This window comes from Corvus hawaiiensis, chromosome 6, assembly GCF_020740725.1.
Source record: "Corvus hawaiiensis isolate bCorHaw1 chromosome 6, bCorHaw1.pri.cur, whole genome shotgun sequence".
In the NCBI taxonomy this organism is placed as follows: Eukaryota; Metazoa; Chordata; class Aves; order Passeriformes; family Corvidae; genus Corvus; species Corvus hawaiiensis.
Window position 1 is genome coordinate 32,210,710 of NC_063218.1, and position 21,279 is coordinate 32,231,988.

A 21,279-nucleotide genomic window follows, 5' to 3' on the forward strand; every position below is an offset into this window, starting at 1 on the left:
CAACAGGTGCCTATCTTTTCATTCCTGTCTCAAGAGGCACAGTATGAATGACAGTATCACCTGAGGTGGGTAAAGAAAAGCAAAGGATATTTTTGTTGCTTGATTGGTTTTGAGCATGGTTTTCGTTAGTATTTTCAAATTAAATCTTAGCCCACAGCTCTCCAAGATATTTGGAAAAGTGCTGTAGTGATCAGCACATGTACAACCTGTCTGTGGCTGCACAGATTTCCAAGCAGAATTATACCCAATACCTTCTAAACCCATAAAATCATAGCTTTAGCTAGCATAAGTAAGGGAAAAAAAATTCATTGTTACTTTAGAACATAATATGGTTACAAAAATCTGGCTTGTAATAAAACCCTCAGCTTCTCCAACACATTCTAGTGTATCTGTCTGATTATGAAACACCAAATAACATGCACCTGTCATGCTGCACAATAAATGCAGTAAAATGTAGTAAAAATAATTTACAAAAACTTCATGCACTCTGAGGTCACATCAAATTGATCAGTGACCATTACATCACAAAAGCACTATCTTAAAGCAATGCAAAAGCATTATCTTGAAGCTGTTTGCTATACTGCTGCTTGATCTAATTCACTACAGTAAAATTTATAATAGAATCCCAGAACTAAACCCTGAACACCACAATGAAACCAAATAAACTGAAATTACAAAAAAAATGTCTTTTTTTTTTACTTAGGATAAAACCAACTGTTGGTAGCCACTGTTACAAAAACTTCCTTCAGGACACTTAACAACATCGAGCATTGTCTTTTTTTAAAGACAAACACAAACTGTTCAAGGCCACAAAGGAAGCTTATGTCAAAGAAAGATAAGAAATCATACTCTTATCTTTCATCCTTTTGTGCCAACCATTATGCCTCTCTTTCTCTCACATAAGCTGATTATTCCCTGCATTTACATCATGGCCATAAAGCTATTTTGCTGCTGGGAACTGAGAGCATAGGAGATCAAAGATTTGATATATATGAGACTTGGCAATAGTGGCAGAGGTTTCTCTGCCACTATTTTGTATTTCGTTCACCACTTACCCAGACATTTTTTGTGTTATAAGAGCTCTCTCAGACACCTCCTGATTTTCTTATTTACCCTGAAAATTGTGCTTACATCACAGACTCTGTTATAGAAAATGTGGCACCATAGAGACACCATTACCTCACCGCAGATTTAAGCCTGATGAACAGACAGACTGGGAAAAAATGAGGTTTTTAAATTTAGTACAGACAGTTGAATTAAAAAGAAAACACTGAATGAGAAAATGAAAAAACCTCACTAAGTGAATTAATGTTTCAAGTGGCTTTTTTTAACGTTTTCTCCTGAAGGAATGTCAATGTACTTCTCCCTCTTACTACTTTTTACATTTCTGTTTTGCTAAGCAGAAGACTAAACTCTCTCTGCTGTATGTAAGAGAACTAGTTTGATCCTGAAGGCTAAAATGGTATTTTTAATAGGAATAGCAGAATCTGTATATCTGTAACACCTTCATGTGAAGACTTATGTTATGTTCTTCAAACATAAGTAGTTTTATGAGCTGCAGAACCCATGTCTAAACTTCTTTTCTTGGACATGTGTCTGCAAGTGCTGACCTAGTCATACACAGTAGCTGAGATATTCATTGTATGTGGATTCAATGTGATGCAGTATCACAGATTAATTTCTTCAGTATAGACATGAATTTGCCTCCTCTCTCTGGCTAGGTATTTTCACTACACATAATGGCTGGTACATCTACCCTTCTGTCACAATTAATGCTTAAAAATGTGAGAAGTCTCCCTGAGAATTATGGAGGAAAAACAAAAAAAAAAACACTTAAAGCAGAAGAACAGAAATTTAGAACCAAAAATATATGCACAGAAATGTCTTTGATTCCACGGAAATTATTTCCATGGAATAACCATAAATTAAAATATCCTTTTTCTAGTCTTCCAGGACATTGATGTACTACAGACTTTCTGGACTTCAGCTATTTTAGACACACTTCAAAGAAGTTCCAGTTTCTCTAGAGAATCATGCAAGCAGCTTGTGCTAATTACAGAGAGCCAGTTGACGACACAGTCACTTGCTCTGTGGAAACACAGGAATTAAAGAATTAAGAAAACATAAGATAAACCAAAATATTGTAACATCATCCATTCAATTCAAAATTAACAACTCAAGATTCAGATACTGCAGGAGACAATACTAGGACTGCACAAACAGTTACCAAATGCATGAATAAAACCTGTTGCTCAGTTTTATCCCTAACTTCTTTCACTTCTAATATTCCTAACAGGCCTAGTCAGCCTCACACACGTGTTCCTTGTTATGTCCATTTGCTTTTCAGTTGGTTTCCCACACATCAAGCCAGACTATGAGCCTCAGGAGGGAGTTAGCTACTCCTCCAAGCTGCTATGAGTCATTGTGATGTCTGCTGCGTAAGCCAAATTAAGCCTGAATTTCTTGCTTCCACTAGGCAATAAGAACAATGAGGAAAAACATGACAAGGAGGTGAGAAAAGATCAAAAAGCCAGGAATACTCTCCCTCAATATCCCTGCCTTCCTGTCATAGTTGTCACAGCGCATGGTGATGAAGAAAGTAAATCAAAGACACAATGTAGAATTGCAAAAGAGATTACTGTATTCCAACTTTCAAGTTCTTCAGTCTTACTTAAATCCTATTTTATCATGACAAGTGAAAAAAAAAATCTATGCTACCTCATAAAATATGTACATATTCATGTACCCTGGTTAGAAGTACAAAGACAAATTTAACCTTGGATTTGAACATATATTTTGTCTAAGCCTAAAATAAAGCTGTGTTAAATGAATACTTACCTAATAATTAATCCTCTTATTATTGTTTTTATATAAATTCCTCTTGTTTTGGTAGATGAAACTCTTGATCACAGAAATCAAAACACCAACATATATTGTTGACTGAAAGCTAATAAAACGAACCACTTTAGCATTTTTTATGGTATAGATACTCATCTATTCAGGAAACATCAGTGGAGGAAGATTGGAATCATAAACATCCCTGCCACACACAGTTTTTGAACTCCATTCTGAGATCAAGAATTTTTCGTTTGATCTTAGTTGTCTGGACAAGACAATGAAGTAAGAAACAGGGTTTCTGATTGAGACCAGCCAGTTTAAATAAAGAAGATGATTAACTTGCATTACAGCTTGTTTTTAAGAAGCCCACTTATTAAAAGAAGAGGGTCAAGAAGCTGCTAAAGTACTGGTGGCTAGAAGGGAATTTTGGATGTGAAGGGGCATTAGGGGAAATGCCAGTATACACATGCACTTTGAAGGTACCTACTACTGTCAGAGAGAAGATAGTGAATTTTTAAGTTTTGCTATATTGCCACTTTCATATTCATAAAAAACCCCACAAACCCCAGCAATAAGACCAACATTGAATACAAACCCCATTCTTTTAACCTATCATCACTACTCATGAACAGTACTTTGTTTCACTTGTAGAAGACTCTATATATTTATTCCTGTGCATAAAGCTTCAAAACAGTCACCCAGGTCCTCAGAAAAGCCAGTGTAAGTGATCCATCATGTACAACTTACAACTGCTTTCCGGGCATCCGTGAGTAGCTGAAAGAAGCAAACCTACCAATCTCTGAGGCACACCTATAACTTTACTGCAGTCTTAATGTATGTTGCAAACATAGTCTTTGCCTATTTCCTTTAAAAGCACTGCTTACATCCCCATCCCAGCTGAATCACCAGTGGTTTGTTTTCATTCAAATCCCTCTGCCAGACGCTGGAGCAACTAATGAACTGCAGAATCTGGTTTATAAAAATTTGACTTAGCAAACAAACCATCAACATGTTGATGACAATGCCACCCAAAATATCACAGTAACAAGAGTAACAATTTACATGGGCTCTAAGCCAGTCTGTCTTTCCTATTCAAATTTCAAGAAAGCATGACCTAATTTCTCTACAAGTAGTAGAATCTGGAGCTTTTGTTAATTCAGTTTTCTTTTCTTTCTTTAAGCATATGTTTCACCACAGATTATTACAGTCATTAGAAGGAAAAATATTTATTTAGGTAAAATTAAATATAGCAAGCATATAGCCTATAATAAAAATCTAAGAGTAACATGAACTTGCCAACAGCTGAACACCTGTCCTGGTCATCTAAGTGATAGACTCTCACACTTTAGACCAATCAGATGCACCATAAATTCAATTCTATACATTAAATTCAATTCTATATATTAGAATAATGTTGTTTCTGTCAAAACCAAGTTTTCTCAATCTTCCAACAACTTTTACACTTCCAGTATTATTCCCTCTTTACAAAAAAAGAAAGATTAAAGCAGAGAAAACTGGAAAGAGAGGGAGAAAGACTAAGCAACAAAAAGCAATAGATAGAACAAACAGGAGTACGGTTTCTCATATACAAGGTCAGATGGATACCCAGCGGAATTAGAAAGAACCATACAGCGTTACCCTGAACAATTTCTCACAGCAAAGTAGTATAAAAGCTTTTTCTTTTAACACTTTTTAGGTGGTATTTTCTAAAATCTGCAGGTACCTGAAGAAGAGATGGTTTATTGTCTTGTGCTTTAATATTTCAGACTGTTCCTCAGTTTATGGTTAATTTCTAAATATCGAGGACTTACTGTTTCATATTCAAGAATATAAATTTGTACCAGAGTTGTGGTGGCTAAAATAATCACTTTCTCCCTCTTAAATATGCTATGTAAATATCAAAATAACAAAAAAACCCCAAGAAGTATTTTTTCTGCGGAAAGCTTATCTGGTAATTAGCACTGCACTTTGGACATATCCTTTCAATACCCTTGCACAGGACAATATATGTGGCTAGCTATAGAAGTGACCTGACTGGATATGAGCATTCCTCTGTTCATACACATGTTGCAATAATGGTATTGTTTACATTCTGGACAGTACCTGAAGAAAATCTCCAGCCAGACCAGAGTTCAGCAGGGAGCTGCCCCCTGCACCAAGGCATCAGAAAAGGCAGTCATGTTGCCACATGTTCACTAATCTGTCACTCACTTGAACAGAATCCCACTGGAAATGGATAACTTAATTTACCAGAAAAACCCACTCCTTTCCTCACAAATTTGTACAGGCAAGTTTGTAGTTTCCAACACGTATTTAGCCATTTACATTTAAAAATCAGATGCTGAATTAAAAAGTAGCAGTAAACCACACATAAAAAAAAAAGGTCTGTTTTTTCAGATAAGAAAATACTGTGACTTATCACCATCTCTGTATTAAACAAGATTAAAAATGTCAGAAACTAATTTCAGTAAATGCTTCGCCTCTTTGTTTTACCTGCTTCTGTGTACTTTAATCCTACTTTTACTTCTTCATGCTTTGCTTTTGGTGGTGGCCAGACAGTCTGGAGTCTCCCTGGAGTCTTGTCATCTTGCTCTGAGGGACTCAGGTCAGGCTGTTAAAATTACGCAATAAAAAATTAAAGTCTGCAGTATCAATTGATTCCAAACAACAAGTGTCATGCTCAGCTCTACACATGTGCTCCAGAAAGATTATCTGTCTCATTCTACTGACTGAAACAGTGCTCAGGTGGTTGGAAGGGACACAAATAAATCAGTGCAGAAAAATATTTTTGAGGAGGAAAGTAGCATCATGCATGTGACATGCAATGATTAGTTGAAACTGTTCACATCACTGTGGAGAGCTGTCTATGCTTTGGTGAACCACCGAGGTGGTCATGAATGTTATGGTTTTTTCCTGTGTCTTTACTCCAGAGTGAAAAGACCCATCTGTGCTCCTCTTACAAGTAAACATTAGAGCAATTCACCTAAGACATCATTTGACAATATAATTTTCTGGAAGCAGAGCTAGTTTATGAAATTCCTGCCCCACCCCCCGCAGATTGCTCAGTCCACATACCAGGTAATACTGCCACATCAAAGTAATGCTGCAGCTGTTAATGGGACCGCACTGTCAACTGGAATGCCAAAGTAACTCTTTAAATGGGGAAGGGGTGGAGGGGGAATGACCCACTAAACAAGTATTCTTATAGAGGGATTTTTTTTGTGTGTGTTTTTTTAGATCTCCAATATTTCTGTAATCTGACTTACAACATGTTACTACAAGTAATTGCATAGACACAAGTGCAACAACAGTGAAACACTATATGGAAATGGCCCCATGAATGGCCCACAGGAGGAAGGGAAAGACTAGACCCTTGGACTCTGGCTTTGCCCTAAGAAAATACAGATTTGCACTAGACCGGACACTAAGCAGACATTTATAAAAGCCACTCCTGCTGAGTCCTGTGCCTCCGCCCTCCCTGTGTGCGACGAGAGCTTCCCAGAGAGGTTTGCTGTGAGCCACACGAACGCTGATGCCAGCACAGCGACTGGGGTAAGCAGGAAGGAGCACGCCAGGAATGGGAAGGGCACACACAGGCTGCAATTGCTGTACATGCCACAGCCAATGAATACCTGTTTTCTCATCCCCAGAGGTAATTTACTACAAACTGGTATTATCAGTCTACCCAAGTGTTAGCCAAGATTTTTTACATGTTTTTTTATATTATGCAAGAATAAAACATTTAAAGAGAGTATAACCAACACAGAAAATCAACTTAAGTAGCTTCAGGTTTAAGGCCCAATCCTGAAAATTGAATTATTCAGGTAACTCCCCCTTCAGCCAACAATACTCTCCTGGGCTGATTACATCTGCCAAAGATGTGATGGAAGAAGTTTGAGTTGGGGGAATGCCAACCAAAAGGTTACTCATTTAATTAAAGAGTTCAAATCACATTCAAAGTAATTTATGATTGTATAAAAACTTTGCATTGATTTTTTTTTTCTTAGAAACATACTAACCACATCTCCATATGCCTAAGAGCATTAATGCTGCAAACACTTATATTAATAAAAAATTTGAGTTGTCTAATTTAAATCACTAACTTACACCTGGATAAGTTTAAATGCTTATCAATATTGGAAAAGCCAGTTATATGCATGTAAACAAGAAAGAAAAATTACTTCAGGTTCTATGTCCTCAACAAACTGAGCTGAAAATCATCCACAACTTCTTTTATCAATTCTTATCATAAAATTATTCCTACAGATAAAATGAAATATTAGTTTTTAAAATAAATTCCTCAATGAAAGAAAACAGAGTAAGATTGAGAAATTATTAAATAATATTACAGTAAATATCTGCAGCATCAAACTGCTTTAAAGCTGTAATTAACATATGGAGAACTGTTATGTAGATATCTTTTAAAATCAGAAGCTGATTTTTAAGTTCTCACATCTAATTGACAGGCTTTTACTGTCACCATCAGTTGTGGCCAAATTCTGCTACAATGGCAGATGATCAAAAATTTTGACAAACAAGCCCCAGGATTTCCTCAGCTGGAAATCCAAAATTTGAGATTGCCAGAAGAAGAGACCAATTCTGACATTTTGATCTTAAGTCCCCACCAATAATATTTAAACAAGACATTATTTTCTTATCCTTCCACTTCCAGATCTTAGGAAGAAAAAGTAATTCAACCTACAGATTTGTCTGATGGTCCATCCCCAGGTTTTGATTTTGACCTTTCAAATACAGCTTTCAAGGACTCTTTTTCATTTCTCATTTTGCGTTTTAGGGCTTCCAGCTCTGAAGGATCTGCAGTTGTTTCTTTCTTGGGAGGCCGTGTGAATAAAGCTTTAAATGCATCCAGTGCAGATTCAGCAGGGCTTGATTTTATCTCCTCAGAGGGAAATCGTAGCTCTCTTTTGCTGGAGGCTTTGTTCTCCTGAGCTTCATCACTGTCCTCGGTCTCCCCAGATCCCTCACCAGAGTCCTCAGTTCTATCTTCATTCTTGGAGACGTCTATGTTTAACAAGTGCGAGAGTTGTTCTAGGAAAGTGGGATTTGCTTTAGGTTCAGATGATTTTTTTTTATTGGTCAAACCTGATGCAATACTGGATTTCTTAACAGGCTGTCGTAATTTAAGCACAGCTAAATCATTCTCCCTTGGTTTAATTTCTGTAACAGTTTCCCCATCTTCTGTGGTTAGTCCCTTTTTCCTCACACGTAGTCCACTAAAGAAAGCAGGCAGCTGGAAAGTCTTTTCAGCCAGTGCTGTTTTTTGGAGTGATATATTATCAGCTGAAGGTCTTTGTTCTTCATCTGAAAGTTCTTGAGGGCATTCCCCTGTAGCAAGAAAACGAGTAAATTGCTCATCCATTAACATTTTGTCTTTTCCATTGGAATCATACTCTAGAATACCATCCAGTTCTTTTGGGAGCTGCTTAGAGAATGGTGGGTGTAACTCAATGTCATCTGTATACACAGTGTCACCACTGTTGCTGTGCCCTTCTGATTCTGACTCTTCCTTATTTTGACTGCTATTGTCCAAGGCCTCAGCAGACAAAGCAGCATTTTTTAGCCCGTATTTGCTTGCACTGTTCTCATCGGTGTCTAGATCCTTATTCTCCGTGTCCGATTCTGTGTCACTTGTTGTATGAACCAAAGTACCTTGTACAAGAATAGCATCCTTGTCATCACTGTCCAGTTCAGACAAAGAAGTCTGAACAAACCTCAAATGCTGAAGAAGTGATTCGTTTTGGTCAGCTAACTCCAGCTCCAGGCCTGCTTGCCTGCCAGACATTGGGTCAGCTTGGCCACTGGTACTATTCACACTGTGCTGATTTTCTGAGTCCGCATTACAACCATTATCATTCCTCTCATGCCAGGTGTTAGCATGAGTATTTATATTGCTGTGCAAAGGTTGAAATGCTTTAAGCACTGTTTCTTCTTCGGGAGCTGTAGATTCAAACTTGGTTGTAAATCCGAACAGTGTTTTCACAGAAAATGTAGTGAGAGAGTCATGGTTGCTTTCTGCTGTGTTCTTCAGGTCTAAAAGCTCACTACAGTCAGGCATCCCATTATGTTCTTCCATGTTGCGAGAAGCAGCGAATAGGTTCCCTTCCAGCCGTGCTGCTGACTGCTGAGCAAACACTCACTGCGTGCATTCAGGCTGCCGGCGCTGCAACAGGCGGCCCGGCCCGCGCAGGCCGCCGGCCCCCCGCGCTCCCGGCCGGGCCGCGCCGCCGCTCCTTCCGCCCCGGCCGTCGGGGCTCCCCGCTCCGCCAAGGGAGAAGCAGAACGACCCACCGTAAAAAAAAGTTCTCGGCAGCGTCTGGAACTTGTTCCCTCGCACAAGAGGGGTTTGTCACAGCACTAACCTCGGCTGGAGCCTCGGCCCAGGGTCCCCCCGGGGATCCGCGCCCCGACGGGCTGCGCGCCCCCGGCTCCCGGCGCGCCGAGCCCGCAGCGCCCGGCAGCTACAGCAGCCGCCCCGCCGGGCCGAGCGCGCCGCGGCTGCTCCCTACTTCCTTGTCCCGGTGCGCCAGCGCTGGGTGGTTTTCAGCAGAAAATTCCTGACGGATTCCTTTGCACAGTCTTTCCACTCGGATAAAGAACTTTTGTAAATCCATAATCGCCAAAAAAAGTCAAATGGAAACCCCAGCTAACGACTCTGAAGTTTCCTGTGCCCCCTCCAGAAGCCCTTGCAGAACCCCCAGTGCCCGGCCGGGCAGAGCCAACTCGGGTGAGCGCCCTTGAAGCCGAGGAAAGTAGGAAAAAAAGAGACTCTCTTCCGATTTGCTGGAGGTTTCATCTGGAATGCAGATTTCAGCCTCCAGGGCCATGAACAAAAACCAACGAGACTGGTTTCATATTACCACTGTCCTCGCTCTGCACAGCTCCTGCTGAGAGGTGCACACAGGTACTTATCAGAGACTCCGGCCGCGCCCAGGGACCGGGAGCGCTGGGCGGCGGAGAGCGGCCAGCGCCCAGGAGGGCCAAATTAACTGTTTAGAAATCAGACAGCCTTGTCCATCTGCACGGCACCAGCCTTGGATCGTTCCGAACCAGAACAATCTCTGTTGACATATTCTGTGATAATTTTCATAGACTGTACTGCTATATGTGTGAGATTTACTTAGTTGATACAAACAAAAACACTTGAAGGAAATCTACAAAACTCTCTAACTGAACCTATGATACTATATATATTTTTCTTATCAATACTTATAGAGAAAGTTCAAAATACTCCTAAGCACTATTGATATTCAGAAAGTCAGTAACATTTGGGTCAGGTTTCCATCGCAAGTCTCCGCTTTCACTACTTTTTTTTGTTTGTTTGTTTTTTTGGAACTACAGAGACTGCAAACCTTCAGGATTTTATATTCTTCTCATTCCCAGGCCTTTAAGAAATTTTTTAAATCAAATTTCCACATGGGTACCTCAGAAATTAAGGATACCTTTCTTTGATTTGCACCCAAGTTAAAGGGTCATTCTACAGTCAGCCATTTAGCTGTGACGAGTAATCTTGAGCAAGCAACATGGGGAAAGCTGTCCTTCACAGGGAAATCAGCTGCAGATCACACCGCTGTATGTGATTACCAAGAAACATCTACTAAAAAGCTGAGTATTACAGACAACAAGCAACAACAAAGTATCCCAACATCTACTAAAAAGCTGAGTATTACAGACAACAAGCAACAACAAAGTATCCCAACACATTTAGCTTTTGGGTTAATGTTTAAAAATGTAAACTGTACAAAAAGCATTTGTTTGCCTTTTCAACATATTATAAAACATCATAAACTCAACAGCAAATGCCATTGGTATCTCCTGCAGGGACTAAGTTTCCTGAAAATCAGATTGTAATACTAAGGGCTTAGATGAAGCTTACAGACACCTTTTCAATTACAGGGTTGCCTGCATACCTATAGACAAAGGGCATTGGAAACCTTCCCAACTTTATCTGTGATTTAACACACAGCAATGTCTTCTGCCCTGCTGCCTGGCATTTCCTTAGCAAGCTCCAGACTTGCTTCTCCGCTATGCTTAATCATCAGGTGCCAAGGTCAGAAACAACTGATGGATCATGGCTCCCCTGGCTTCTAGGCTTGATATAGATTAATATCACAAAAGGAAGCTCTACATAAAGAAACAAGACACAGAGTCCTTATCACTCCCTATGCCAACCTATTCTTATAATACCAGGATTTACAAAACAGGTGCAAGGAAGCTACCTCAGCACTGGTGATTTCCCCCAAGACAAAATTTCTTGAAGGCAAATCTAAAGCAATTCTAAATTCCATTTTATGGCAAAATAAATGGGGCAAAGTGACAATACTGAACCAAAGTTTTCTACATGTAAATGCACATCTATTTTTATGTTCAATTACATGATTAATTGGTCATTGTTCTGATAAATTGTATGGTTATGTCTTGCTTATTTATGTATGTGCCTACTTATTTGGGGTTTGGTTAACTTATGATGGATAAACATTAAATCACATTTTCAAGAATAGTTTTGTTAGTCACTAACAAAAAATGTACCTATATGAACAACTTCATGATGCCTTTTAAACTAAACATACTGATTCAGATTATGCCAAAATATTTATTCATCTGTTTATATCAGCAACAACCCACACTTAGAATAAAACTTCCCTGTAATAAAAAAGCTGTAACAATCCTATAAAATAGGTTAGTGATTACAGCCACTATTTAACTATTTAAGATTTTAATGGACTTAGGAAAAGTTTAGTTTAAAAGTGGACTTAAAACAGGAATCTCATACTTCATGTGTAAACAACATCCCAACAAAATTTAGGAGACCAGGACCAAATTAGTAGTGAAAAGGATGGTGCTTTGAGTGTCAGGCTGAAGTTATACAATATATGGAGTTGCTAGAAATCCCAAAGTTGAAAAGTGAGTAATTAAAAATCCAGAAGCAGAAATATACCCTATAAAACCAGAGGTAATCTCACAAGCTTGCAGAAAATACTGCTTTATATGTACCTGTTTTTGTAATAAATTCTAGGAAGTGTGGAGAAACTTTCAAGCTTTTAGAGCTCTAGGATGAACAAGGAAACTCATCTCTATATATATGCCTGGAGAAATGGCCAAAAAACTGAGTCAGTGTAATGAGTGAGTCAGCCAGTCTCTCAAATTCTCCACACAGTCCATAAACTCCCAGCCTAAAGTAAGGTTTTTGTAAAGACCTGCTTCTCACATTCTGATTATCAGCCCAGTGGAGAGTCCTTTGTTGAGAGACTCAATAGCTGATAATGAAAGACATATTGGTTACTTACTCAACAGAGTGTTTCTGGATAAAATACATACATCAATATTTTTTATATTAAAAAGAGGTCATCATTGTGATGTAAAATGAGATGGAGCCAGTTTGTTGGCTGAAGTTTTTTAATGCTGGCTGAATCTATCTCATAAGGAAAGTCTTTCTGAACAGGCTGTAACACTGCATCTAAAGGAACAACTTCAAAATCTCTAGAAAAAATCAGTTATGATTATGTTACAAGCCTCTTTTCTTAATAAAACTGACAACTCTCTGGTGCTCCAGAAAAGCCCTAAAACCTGTTACAGCAACTTTCAAGGCAGTCAATGCACTAATTATACAAAAGGACAACCATTCCTTACAGTTTAAAGCACATTTAATAATCCACACCCTTTCTGACCTACATTTAATCACAGACAGAAGTCACACCTACAACTCACTCTAGTTCTGTTCTTGAAATGTGTAAGAGCTCACCTGAAGTAGGTTTTAAAACTAGCTTTGAAGAAAACACACATTAAGTCGGAATGAAGTCATCTAATTTCTACCACTATCATATGGCAGAGCTCAACACTTCCTGACTCCATATCTATTCAGATTGCCTTTTCAGATTACTGTAATAACAAACTGGATAAACATGAACAGGACAGAAAGACACATTCTACAAAACACCAAGGTTGCTAAACTGAAAACAAACGTTCTACTGCTTTTTCAAAATAAAGAACCTCAAATCTAGAAAAGTTTGCCTAACTTGTTGAAAATAGTCATAGAATCAAATATGCACCAACTGTGTCAGACTTCAGAAGAGCCTTGAGAAGCAGCAGGCTCTGTTTGTAGCTTGGGTGGCTTGAACTGATCTAAAGTTCAGCTGACACAGTCCGCCCTCTGCCCTGTCCTCAGCCTAACTTTTACTGCACAGATTGAGAATGGTTTTAACATTGCCCTGCTCTCCTGTTTGTGTCTCCTGCTGATTACCTCATTTTATACTTAGTATTTTAACTGTTTAAATGCTCTAAAATAGGAAAGGCAGGAAAGATGGAAGAAAACCTGTAAGGCCTTGATTTTCATCATTATTCTCAGCCTTGTTACCTCACTTAAGACCATTATGTGAGCAGCTTTCCTGAGTTTTGAGGGATCTGGGTATCACCAACATAACTGCTTTGAACTTAAGTAATTGATTTTAGATGTAGCGGCAGAAACATAGATACGGTAATTCTTATCAGAATTCAGCAATACATGTTAACAGAATGTGTGGACACCAGACACATTTGGTGTAAGGGTCTGTATAAATACATCTATAAATGCAAAGTGTTTTTGAACATCGTCATCTAAATTCTGATTGACATGAAGATATGGACTACTTTAGAGAATTTGAAAAAACACTGTAATAGCTATATGTTTATAAAACCAGAAAGCACATTAAGAAACTCAGTTTACTATTTTGAAGGAGTGCATACTGTATACTGCATCAACAAATGTATGGAATATTAGCCTGTAAAACCTATCACATGAAAAAGCAATGGTAGATCTGAGACAGAGCTTCTAGAAAGATGTATTGGCTGATCTGGTTAATATGAGCAGACATACAAGTACCAAAGGGAACAGAAGATCACTATAAACTTCGTAAGTAAACGAAGTGAGATCTTTGTACATTAAGGCACAAAGGCTGGCACTTAGTGTTACAAAGAATGACGATGAATTTTTTATCCTTTTCCTCTTCTAGTTTACTCTCTTTTCATCTTCTTTTCATTTCAACAGGCCTTTTGCTCCCCATCTACAGTGTGATACAGCAGTTTAAAGATTAAACAAAAGCTTTATAAAATAAAATTCACAGTTACATTAATTTACCATAATTTCTTAAATAATTACTAGCTATTAATTGCAATTTTAGCAGCATTTTCACATCTCACTTTTAAAAAAAGCATGTGCTTTTTTAAAATCTGAGATGAAATGCTGTATAGAAAATAGGGTGGAGTTTCATTTCTATTTTGTTTCATTACCTTCCATATCTCTGTATCTTCTCCATGTCTAAGGTTTAAAATCTAATGCAGGATCTTTTTTCATGCTTCTGGTGTAGATTGTGCATTCAAAATTTCCGTCAGAGCCGAATTCATTCACCCTCTCTCTCATCTACATTATCTACCTTCTTCCAACTAACAGAAACATAGAAACATCTTTTCAATAACATCATGGACAAGCTGGAGAAGTGGGCCAATGGGGATATTATGAGGTTAAACATGACCAAGTGCTGGTGCTGCACCTGGTTCAGGGCAAACTCCCATTATCAACACGGGCTGGGGATGAACGCATCGAGAGCAGCCCTGCCCAGAAGGACTTGGGGGTGCTGCTGGGTGAGAGGCTGGACATGACCCAGCCGTGTGCACTCCCAGCCCAGAGAGCCAAGTGTGTCCTGGGCTGCATCCAGAGCAGCGTGGGCAGCAGGGAGAGGGAGGGGATTCTGCCCCTCTGCTCTGCTCTGGTGAGACCCCACCTGCAGTGCTGCATCCAGCCCTGGGGTCCCAGCACAGGAAGGACATGGACCTGCTGGAGTGAGTCCAGAGGAGGGCCTTGAAGATGATCAGAGGGATGGAGAACCTTTCCTGTGAAGACAGGCTGAGAGAGTTGGGGTTGTTCAGCCTGGAGAAGAGAAGGGTCCAGGGAGACCTTACAGCACATTTCAGCACCTGAAGGGAGCTACAAGAAAGATGGAGAGGGACTTTTACAAGGGCCTGTATTGCTAGGACAAGGGATAATGGCTTCAAACTGAAAGAGAGTAGGTTTAGATTAGATAGTAGGAATAAATTCCTTGCTTGTGATGGTGGTGAGGCTCTGGAACAGGCTGCTCAGGGAAGATCTGGATGCCCCATCCCTGGAAGTGTTCAAGGTCAGGTTGGATGGGGCCCTGTGCAACCTGCTCTAGTGAAAGATGTCCCTGCTCATGGCAGGGGAGTTGTAATTAGATGATTCGTAATGTTCCTTCCAACCCAAACCATTCCATGATTCCATAAGCAAACACTATATATGCACATGCACAATTATATTACACATTAATGTTAGGGTGCTCCTAATCCAGAGCAAGCACAGCTATTTAATAAATAGCTTTGTTTTTCATATTGTTATTATTATGAATATAAGTGCATTTTAAAACAATAGTGCCAAACTTTTGATCAGTCAGGCTAAATGTTTTCTTCTAATAGCAGAAAAGGGCCATAGATAACATGACTGGGTGTAGTGCAACTGTGAGTAAATAAATTGGTCTATTTTAGATGCTGTTTCCTCGGAACATGATCTTAGCTTCAGAATTGCTCTCCAGACACTGGCCCACCACAGTTGTCTTGTGGTCCAGTCTGATGACTGCACAGGGAAGACAATATCTGGGTGTGACATCCCATTCTGAAGAGGAAGGGAACACCCAAGGGTTGCTGCCATCAGAGCAACTCGTGCAGCCTGGTTTTGGCCACTATCTTTCCTACAGGCTGCTTCTAGCAGTGCTGCAGTCCAAACAGATTCTGATGGCAGCAACTGCTGCAGCAGCCTTCTCACTATCATTCTTTTGGCAACTCCTCCTTCAATCCCATGGACTCACCTTCAAGAACAAAAATAGTCTTGGAGATACAAGGGGTCTGTAATTCAACCCAAAGTCCTGTTCTGAAAGAGAGTCACAGGGAGTGAGCTTCATGATAAAGTGTCTTGGTGGGTCCCTAGCAGTCAGCCCATGTTGAGCACCCTTTTTTATATCGAAATTAAACACTTTTGTTCTGAGTATTTTAAAAAGAGTGGAATAAATATTCCTCCTTGCTAACTACAACAAACAGAAATAATTTAATTTTTTCATAATGCAATTAATTAGATTTTTACACATGTTTCTTAAAAACAAAAGTAAGAAATATGGAAACTGCTTACTAATCTCAGATATCTCTTATGTTACACAAAATGTTGTTCTTAAATGGCCTTTAATTTGTAACTCCTCCTGTTCTATACAAGGACTTCATAAATGTAGACTAAGAATCCTTATGGACTATATACTTCCTGTTGTAGTATATATTTCTAGCAGTGATAACAGCTATGTCACAGTTCCTCTCAATCCAGTTATTTGTTTTCATCTCAACAATTTATTACAAGGATAAACCTGTACCTTCACACTGGTACAAGAATATTCTAAATAATTATCTTAAGAAAAGAAAGTGAGGACAAGAAATAAATTTTATAACAAGCTCAAGAGAATACCATCGGTGACTGTAGGCATTAAAATGCATTTTAAGTGTACTTCTAAGTAACTTTTTGTATTTCCACCAATAGATGTCACTCTTACACAAATTTGTCTTAGTGTTTCTTTGCACAAACTGTTTATGTAATCTAGTCTTTAAAGCAATTTCTTTCAATCATTCAATCCTTTCCATGTTTCTTCCCTCTTCTTCTACATTCTGTTCCCTTCTCCCTCCAATTTGAAAACTACTGCCAAAACATGTCTCTGTAGGCTGCTTACTGCTCACCCTGGGAGCATGTCAGTATTTCCAGCTGCATTAAGCTGGCCTGACATTGTGATTAACTCCGCTTGCCCTCTGAAGCTTCAGTGCTTTATATCCCAGGAAGTTTCAAAACTTCTCCTGTCAAACTCATGGCCAGTCTGACTCCAGTGCCAGTTCTGCTTCTCCAAAACCCTGAGAAGCAGCAGCATGGCTCCCAGCGCTTGGGTTGCGCACATGCACACGTGCACACACAGCTTGCTCCTGCAATGCATTTACAGGAAGCAACTAATTTAAACTAAACACCCATCAAGATTTTAGAAATGGCACATTGTGTATCTTCATCTATTTATATAATTTCAAAAATTTTCTGTATGCATTGCTCTCAGCAGCACAAAGACACATGGACTCACAGACCATCTGGAAAACTGTATCCTGCCCAAAACTTTGCAGTTTGTCAGATATTTTGGAACACGGTTTTAGACTGACCCGAAATAAACGCATACCAAAAATGTAATTGTATATAATAAATGCCTGTTGAAATCCAGTATAGCATGAATACAGTCCTACTCACATTCAGTTCCAGGCTCAGATGCAACACATTTCTGTTGATCTTCTCTTTCTCACTTGAATGAGGAAACGAGTTTGAGTGCCCCAGTCTGCAATCCAGAACCCACGTATCTTCATCTCTGTTTGCCACATCCAAATTAGTCAGCTGTTCAGTGAAGTCATCCTTTAAAGCAGACTCTGCTGGAAGGCCCAAATGAAATGAACTTAAATTAAATTAAATTAAATTAAATAATTCTGTAATGCATCTGCACATAATCCCTGCACACAAAAAGTCCTGTATCTTTTTGAAACTCTGGTACACACTACCACCAACATGTGCACTTACAGTTCTTCTGTTTGTTTAAAACAAAACTGAATGGTATAAAGGGGATAAAAACTTTGTTTTCACTCAGAAAAAATCTTTCTGTCCTTAGATTTTGCGGGTCAGATCTAGCATAAAAAAAAAAGTGGGCTGCTTGTCTTTCCCCCATACACAGACGCAGACTGTGTGTAAGATGCTTGCCTCTGCCAAGGCACTGTTAACTGGTCATCCTAAATGTGCTCGTCACACACACATTTCAGAGGTAGGTGTGAAGTATAAAACTTCCCTAAGAAAGCTCCACAAACTAATTTGATAAACTTTTTGACATTGGTTAAACACAGCCTTAGTGGGGACCATGCCAATCCACATTAGTCCTTTACACCAAGTGCATAAAAAGCAGATCTTTTTATGATCTTTAAATCAGAAGTGATGCTTAAGATTTTACCTTTCTCCAGTAACCTTAAAACATAGTATCAACCTGGTTTTGGAACGGTTTAGGTACAAACAGCCATGGATTTAAGGGGAGAGGTAAGAACAAAACCTGTTAACCAAGGAGGTACTTGTCTATGTCATGCATTGCAACCACTCAGCACTCTCCATCCTGTTCATAGCATTGCTGGTTTATTAGACCCCCAAAAAATGTATATTTCTTCATGATAGCTTCCACTTTAGCAATGAGAAAACCAATGAATTCCATGAAGTTAGTGTGCCCTCTGAAGTGTAATGTCATACGTAAGATACAGAACACCTCTTTTTATATTCTGTAAGATATATACACTCTTTCACAGACACATCCATCTTGGATCATTTTACTGGAAGCTTCAGATATTAGCACAGTTCCTGGCTGCTGCATATCATAGCTTAGCATTATAAAAGAAACCCTGAAAGTGTTCAAGGCCAGATTTGATGGAGCTCCAAGAACCTGGTCTAGGGAAATATATCCCTGTCCATCACATGGGGATTGGAACTAGATAATCTTCATGGTTCTGTTCAGTCCAGGCCTTTTCTGATTCTAGTAATGGCACTTACAATTTTGTAATTTTTAGAAGTTTTTGGTTTTTTCTTTTTTCCCTAACTTTAAAAGACCATATTAAGAAAAGAGGCACTAGGATCACAATCTGTATAAATGGTTGCTTAAATAAAGGCTGATTTTCAAACTTTCTGATAGCTTCCAGTCCTAAATAATTTAGGTGCCACACCTAAATTAATTATAAGCATAGTAAAGTAAAATACTTGATAAAATGGCCAATGATCCAAATTACAAGTCAGTCATTATTGTGTGAATAAAGTCATCTTTCATCTTATTCAGATGAAATCTCAGTGTGAGATTCTATCAAAATAAAGCATTTCTCTAAAAGAGTATTACACATACCTTTACACATTTTGAAATTATGCACTGCATATAATATTAAACTGTATCAAGATATTCAAACACAAGACAGCACATTTTAAGACATTCTCAGGTCCAGATTTGCTATCTTTTAGATCAGGGATCTAAAGAGAGACTTGCTCTCTGACTTTCTGAATCACTGGATTTCTGTATATTGTTACACATTTGATATGTTTTTTATTGTTGGCCCTTATGCCATTATGTAAGTGTTGTGGTTTAACCACAGCAAGCAACCAAATACCATGCAGCAACTATGTATCCAAAACATAGCCCTGCACTAGCCACTGTGAAGAAAATTAATTCTACCCCAGATAAAACCCACTCATTAAGTCATTTCCATATTTAGAAACCCTTACAATCAGAAATACAAATATTATGCTTTTAATATTAAATACAAATATCATGCTTATAGTAAGCTGAATAAATGTATTGGTTGAATTTTGACCTCATATTTGTTGCACCATACAATTAGCCCAGTTACCTCTAGCCACCCACCCTTTACGTGATTATGACATGGAAAATATAAAGAAAGTTCCAGGTGAGTGGAGAGGAAAAAGTAAAAATCACCATTTTTAAGGTAATTGGACATTATTTGTATCATGTTAGCAAACCTATCATGACAGGTTTTGGTGCTTCTCCTGGTTTCTGTCACAGATCAGTGCTACAGTTTTTTTGTGGGTATCTACTGACTTTTCATCACAAAAAAATTGGAATCCTGTCATATAACCTATAAAAAACACATATGCTTTCATAAAAAATTAAAACTGCATTAAAATGCAAATTTACATAGTAAAAACCAGGAAATACTACCATTTTTAATTCAATGCTCTTTGGGAATTCATTTTATATTTGTAATTACAAAGATAAAGTACATTTATCTTTGTAATTATCTTGTAATGCTTGCCCACCCTGCTCAGCATTATTTCTAATACTTCAAAGCTTGATTACAGTTTGTAGTTTGCAGTAATTTTGGACCAATTATTCTTAGCTGTGTTGTTCAAGGTGTCTGTTCTACGTCAGCTACTGCTAAAGAGAAAATTCATTTGTAGCAGTGATTTTTACCCATAATATGCTTACTCTAATAATTTCCATTGATTCATTAAGTGATACAGAACTGTAGCAAGAGACCACACTTAGAATTCCTTCTTGCAGCAGCTGGTATTTCCCATAATTAACTGTGGCCCAGCTACAAACAGTCAGCCTGCCAAATGCTTTCTGGGCCTCTAGAAAACTTAGTACCTCCCTCAGCTGAAGAGATTCAATTTTTGTCCAAATTTAATTTTATGCACCATTATATTAATTTATGGTATTTTTTGCTGTTGGCAGACTTGTCCCAAGTCTGTTACCAAGCCTCTATTCTCCACCCTCTAGGCAATTATTACTTAATGTTCTGTCATCTATGCATTTATCCTGGTAGCTGATGATTGCATTCGTCCCTGAACCAGTTCTCACCTGCACACACCATTAGCATAAAACCACTTCTATGGTAAGGGACTCATCCAACCCAGTAGACAGTGGAATATGAAAGGAGAAATTTAACCATCTCTCTAAGTATTCTATTTTAAGCAAATTTTTAAATGTTTTGTCATATTTTTCCCTGAAGTTCAGCATTCTGTCAGCTCTGACAGATGGATTTTACTGCTACTGACACTTATCCAAGAAACATTTTTTTTTAAATTGGCAACCTACTGTAATCTGATAGTGTTTAAAAAAAAGTCATATATATTTTATGCAAGCATATGCAAACACATGTATGTATTATTGAATCATAGGCTAAATTTAGAAAGTTTTAAAATGCATATGTTTATCCTTCAGCCACCTTAACTGATTTGACATCTCTTTTTTTTTTCTCTCTGAAAAAAGAAGGGTTTCATGAAATTTTAGTTGCTATTCAAACTGTCTTCCAGGTTTTACAGTTTATACCACTTAGGAGTGCCTCTTGTGTGCAATGTATGTACAAAGAAGACTGCCCAAATACAGATCTGCTGCCATCTATTGTCCCAAGGGAATAGAAGACTGAGCAATGTAAATACAGAAAGACTGAATACTTAATGCTTCTCTGGGAATTTTTACCATGCAGACTTTGTGAGTGTAGGGAAACAACTTTTTTTATGTTGTCACAGGTAGGACAGATGAGGCACTCAAACCTCAGGGGTACAGACAGGGTCAAATCATCAGACTGTGACAATGAATTGTACACCCAGGATTTTCTAAATCTTCTAGTCCTATGCTGAACATACATAATTATAAGGTAATTACATCTGACTTTTTAAATAAAAATTACCATTCTTGTCATACAAACTCTAAACAGAAATCCTTAAATTAGCAAACAGGCATATTAGATACCATGTAATACATTTCTGTTAAGTCGCCATTGTGGAATACACATTTTCTATGGAACAGTTTCTATGGAACAATTTCTATGGGCAGT

At 38.4% G+C, this 21,279-nt stretch overlaps 1 protein-coding gene across 6 annotated transcripts in view; it reads right to left on the minus strand.

The window, feature by feature from the left end:
- FMN1 (formin 1) overlaps positions 1 to 21,279 on the minus strand; it is a 188,629-nt gene that overhangs the window by 130,461 nt on the left and 36,889 nt on the right. For 3 of the 6 annotated variants that reach the window (XM_048305986.1, XM_048305985.1, XM_048305988.1), the window contains exons 3-4: positions 17,162 to 17,337; positions 5,332 to 5,449 (exon numbers count right to left, since the gene is read on the minus strand). In XM_048305986.1, the coding sequence (XP_048161943.1) occupies positions 5,332 to 5,449; positions 17,162 to 17,337 (294 nt within the window). Of the gene's footprint in view, positions 1 to 5,331; positions 5,450 to 7,540; positions 9,747 to 17,161; positions 17,338 to 21,279 lie in introns of those variants that run through there. The other 3 variants (XM_048305990.1, XM_048305989.1, XM_048305987.1) reach the window with 2 other exon arrangements.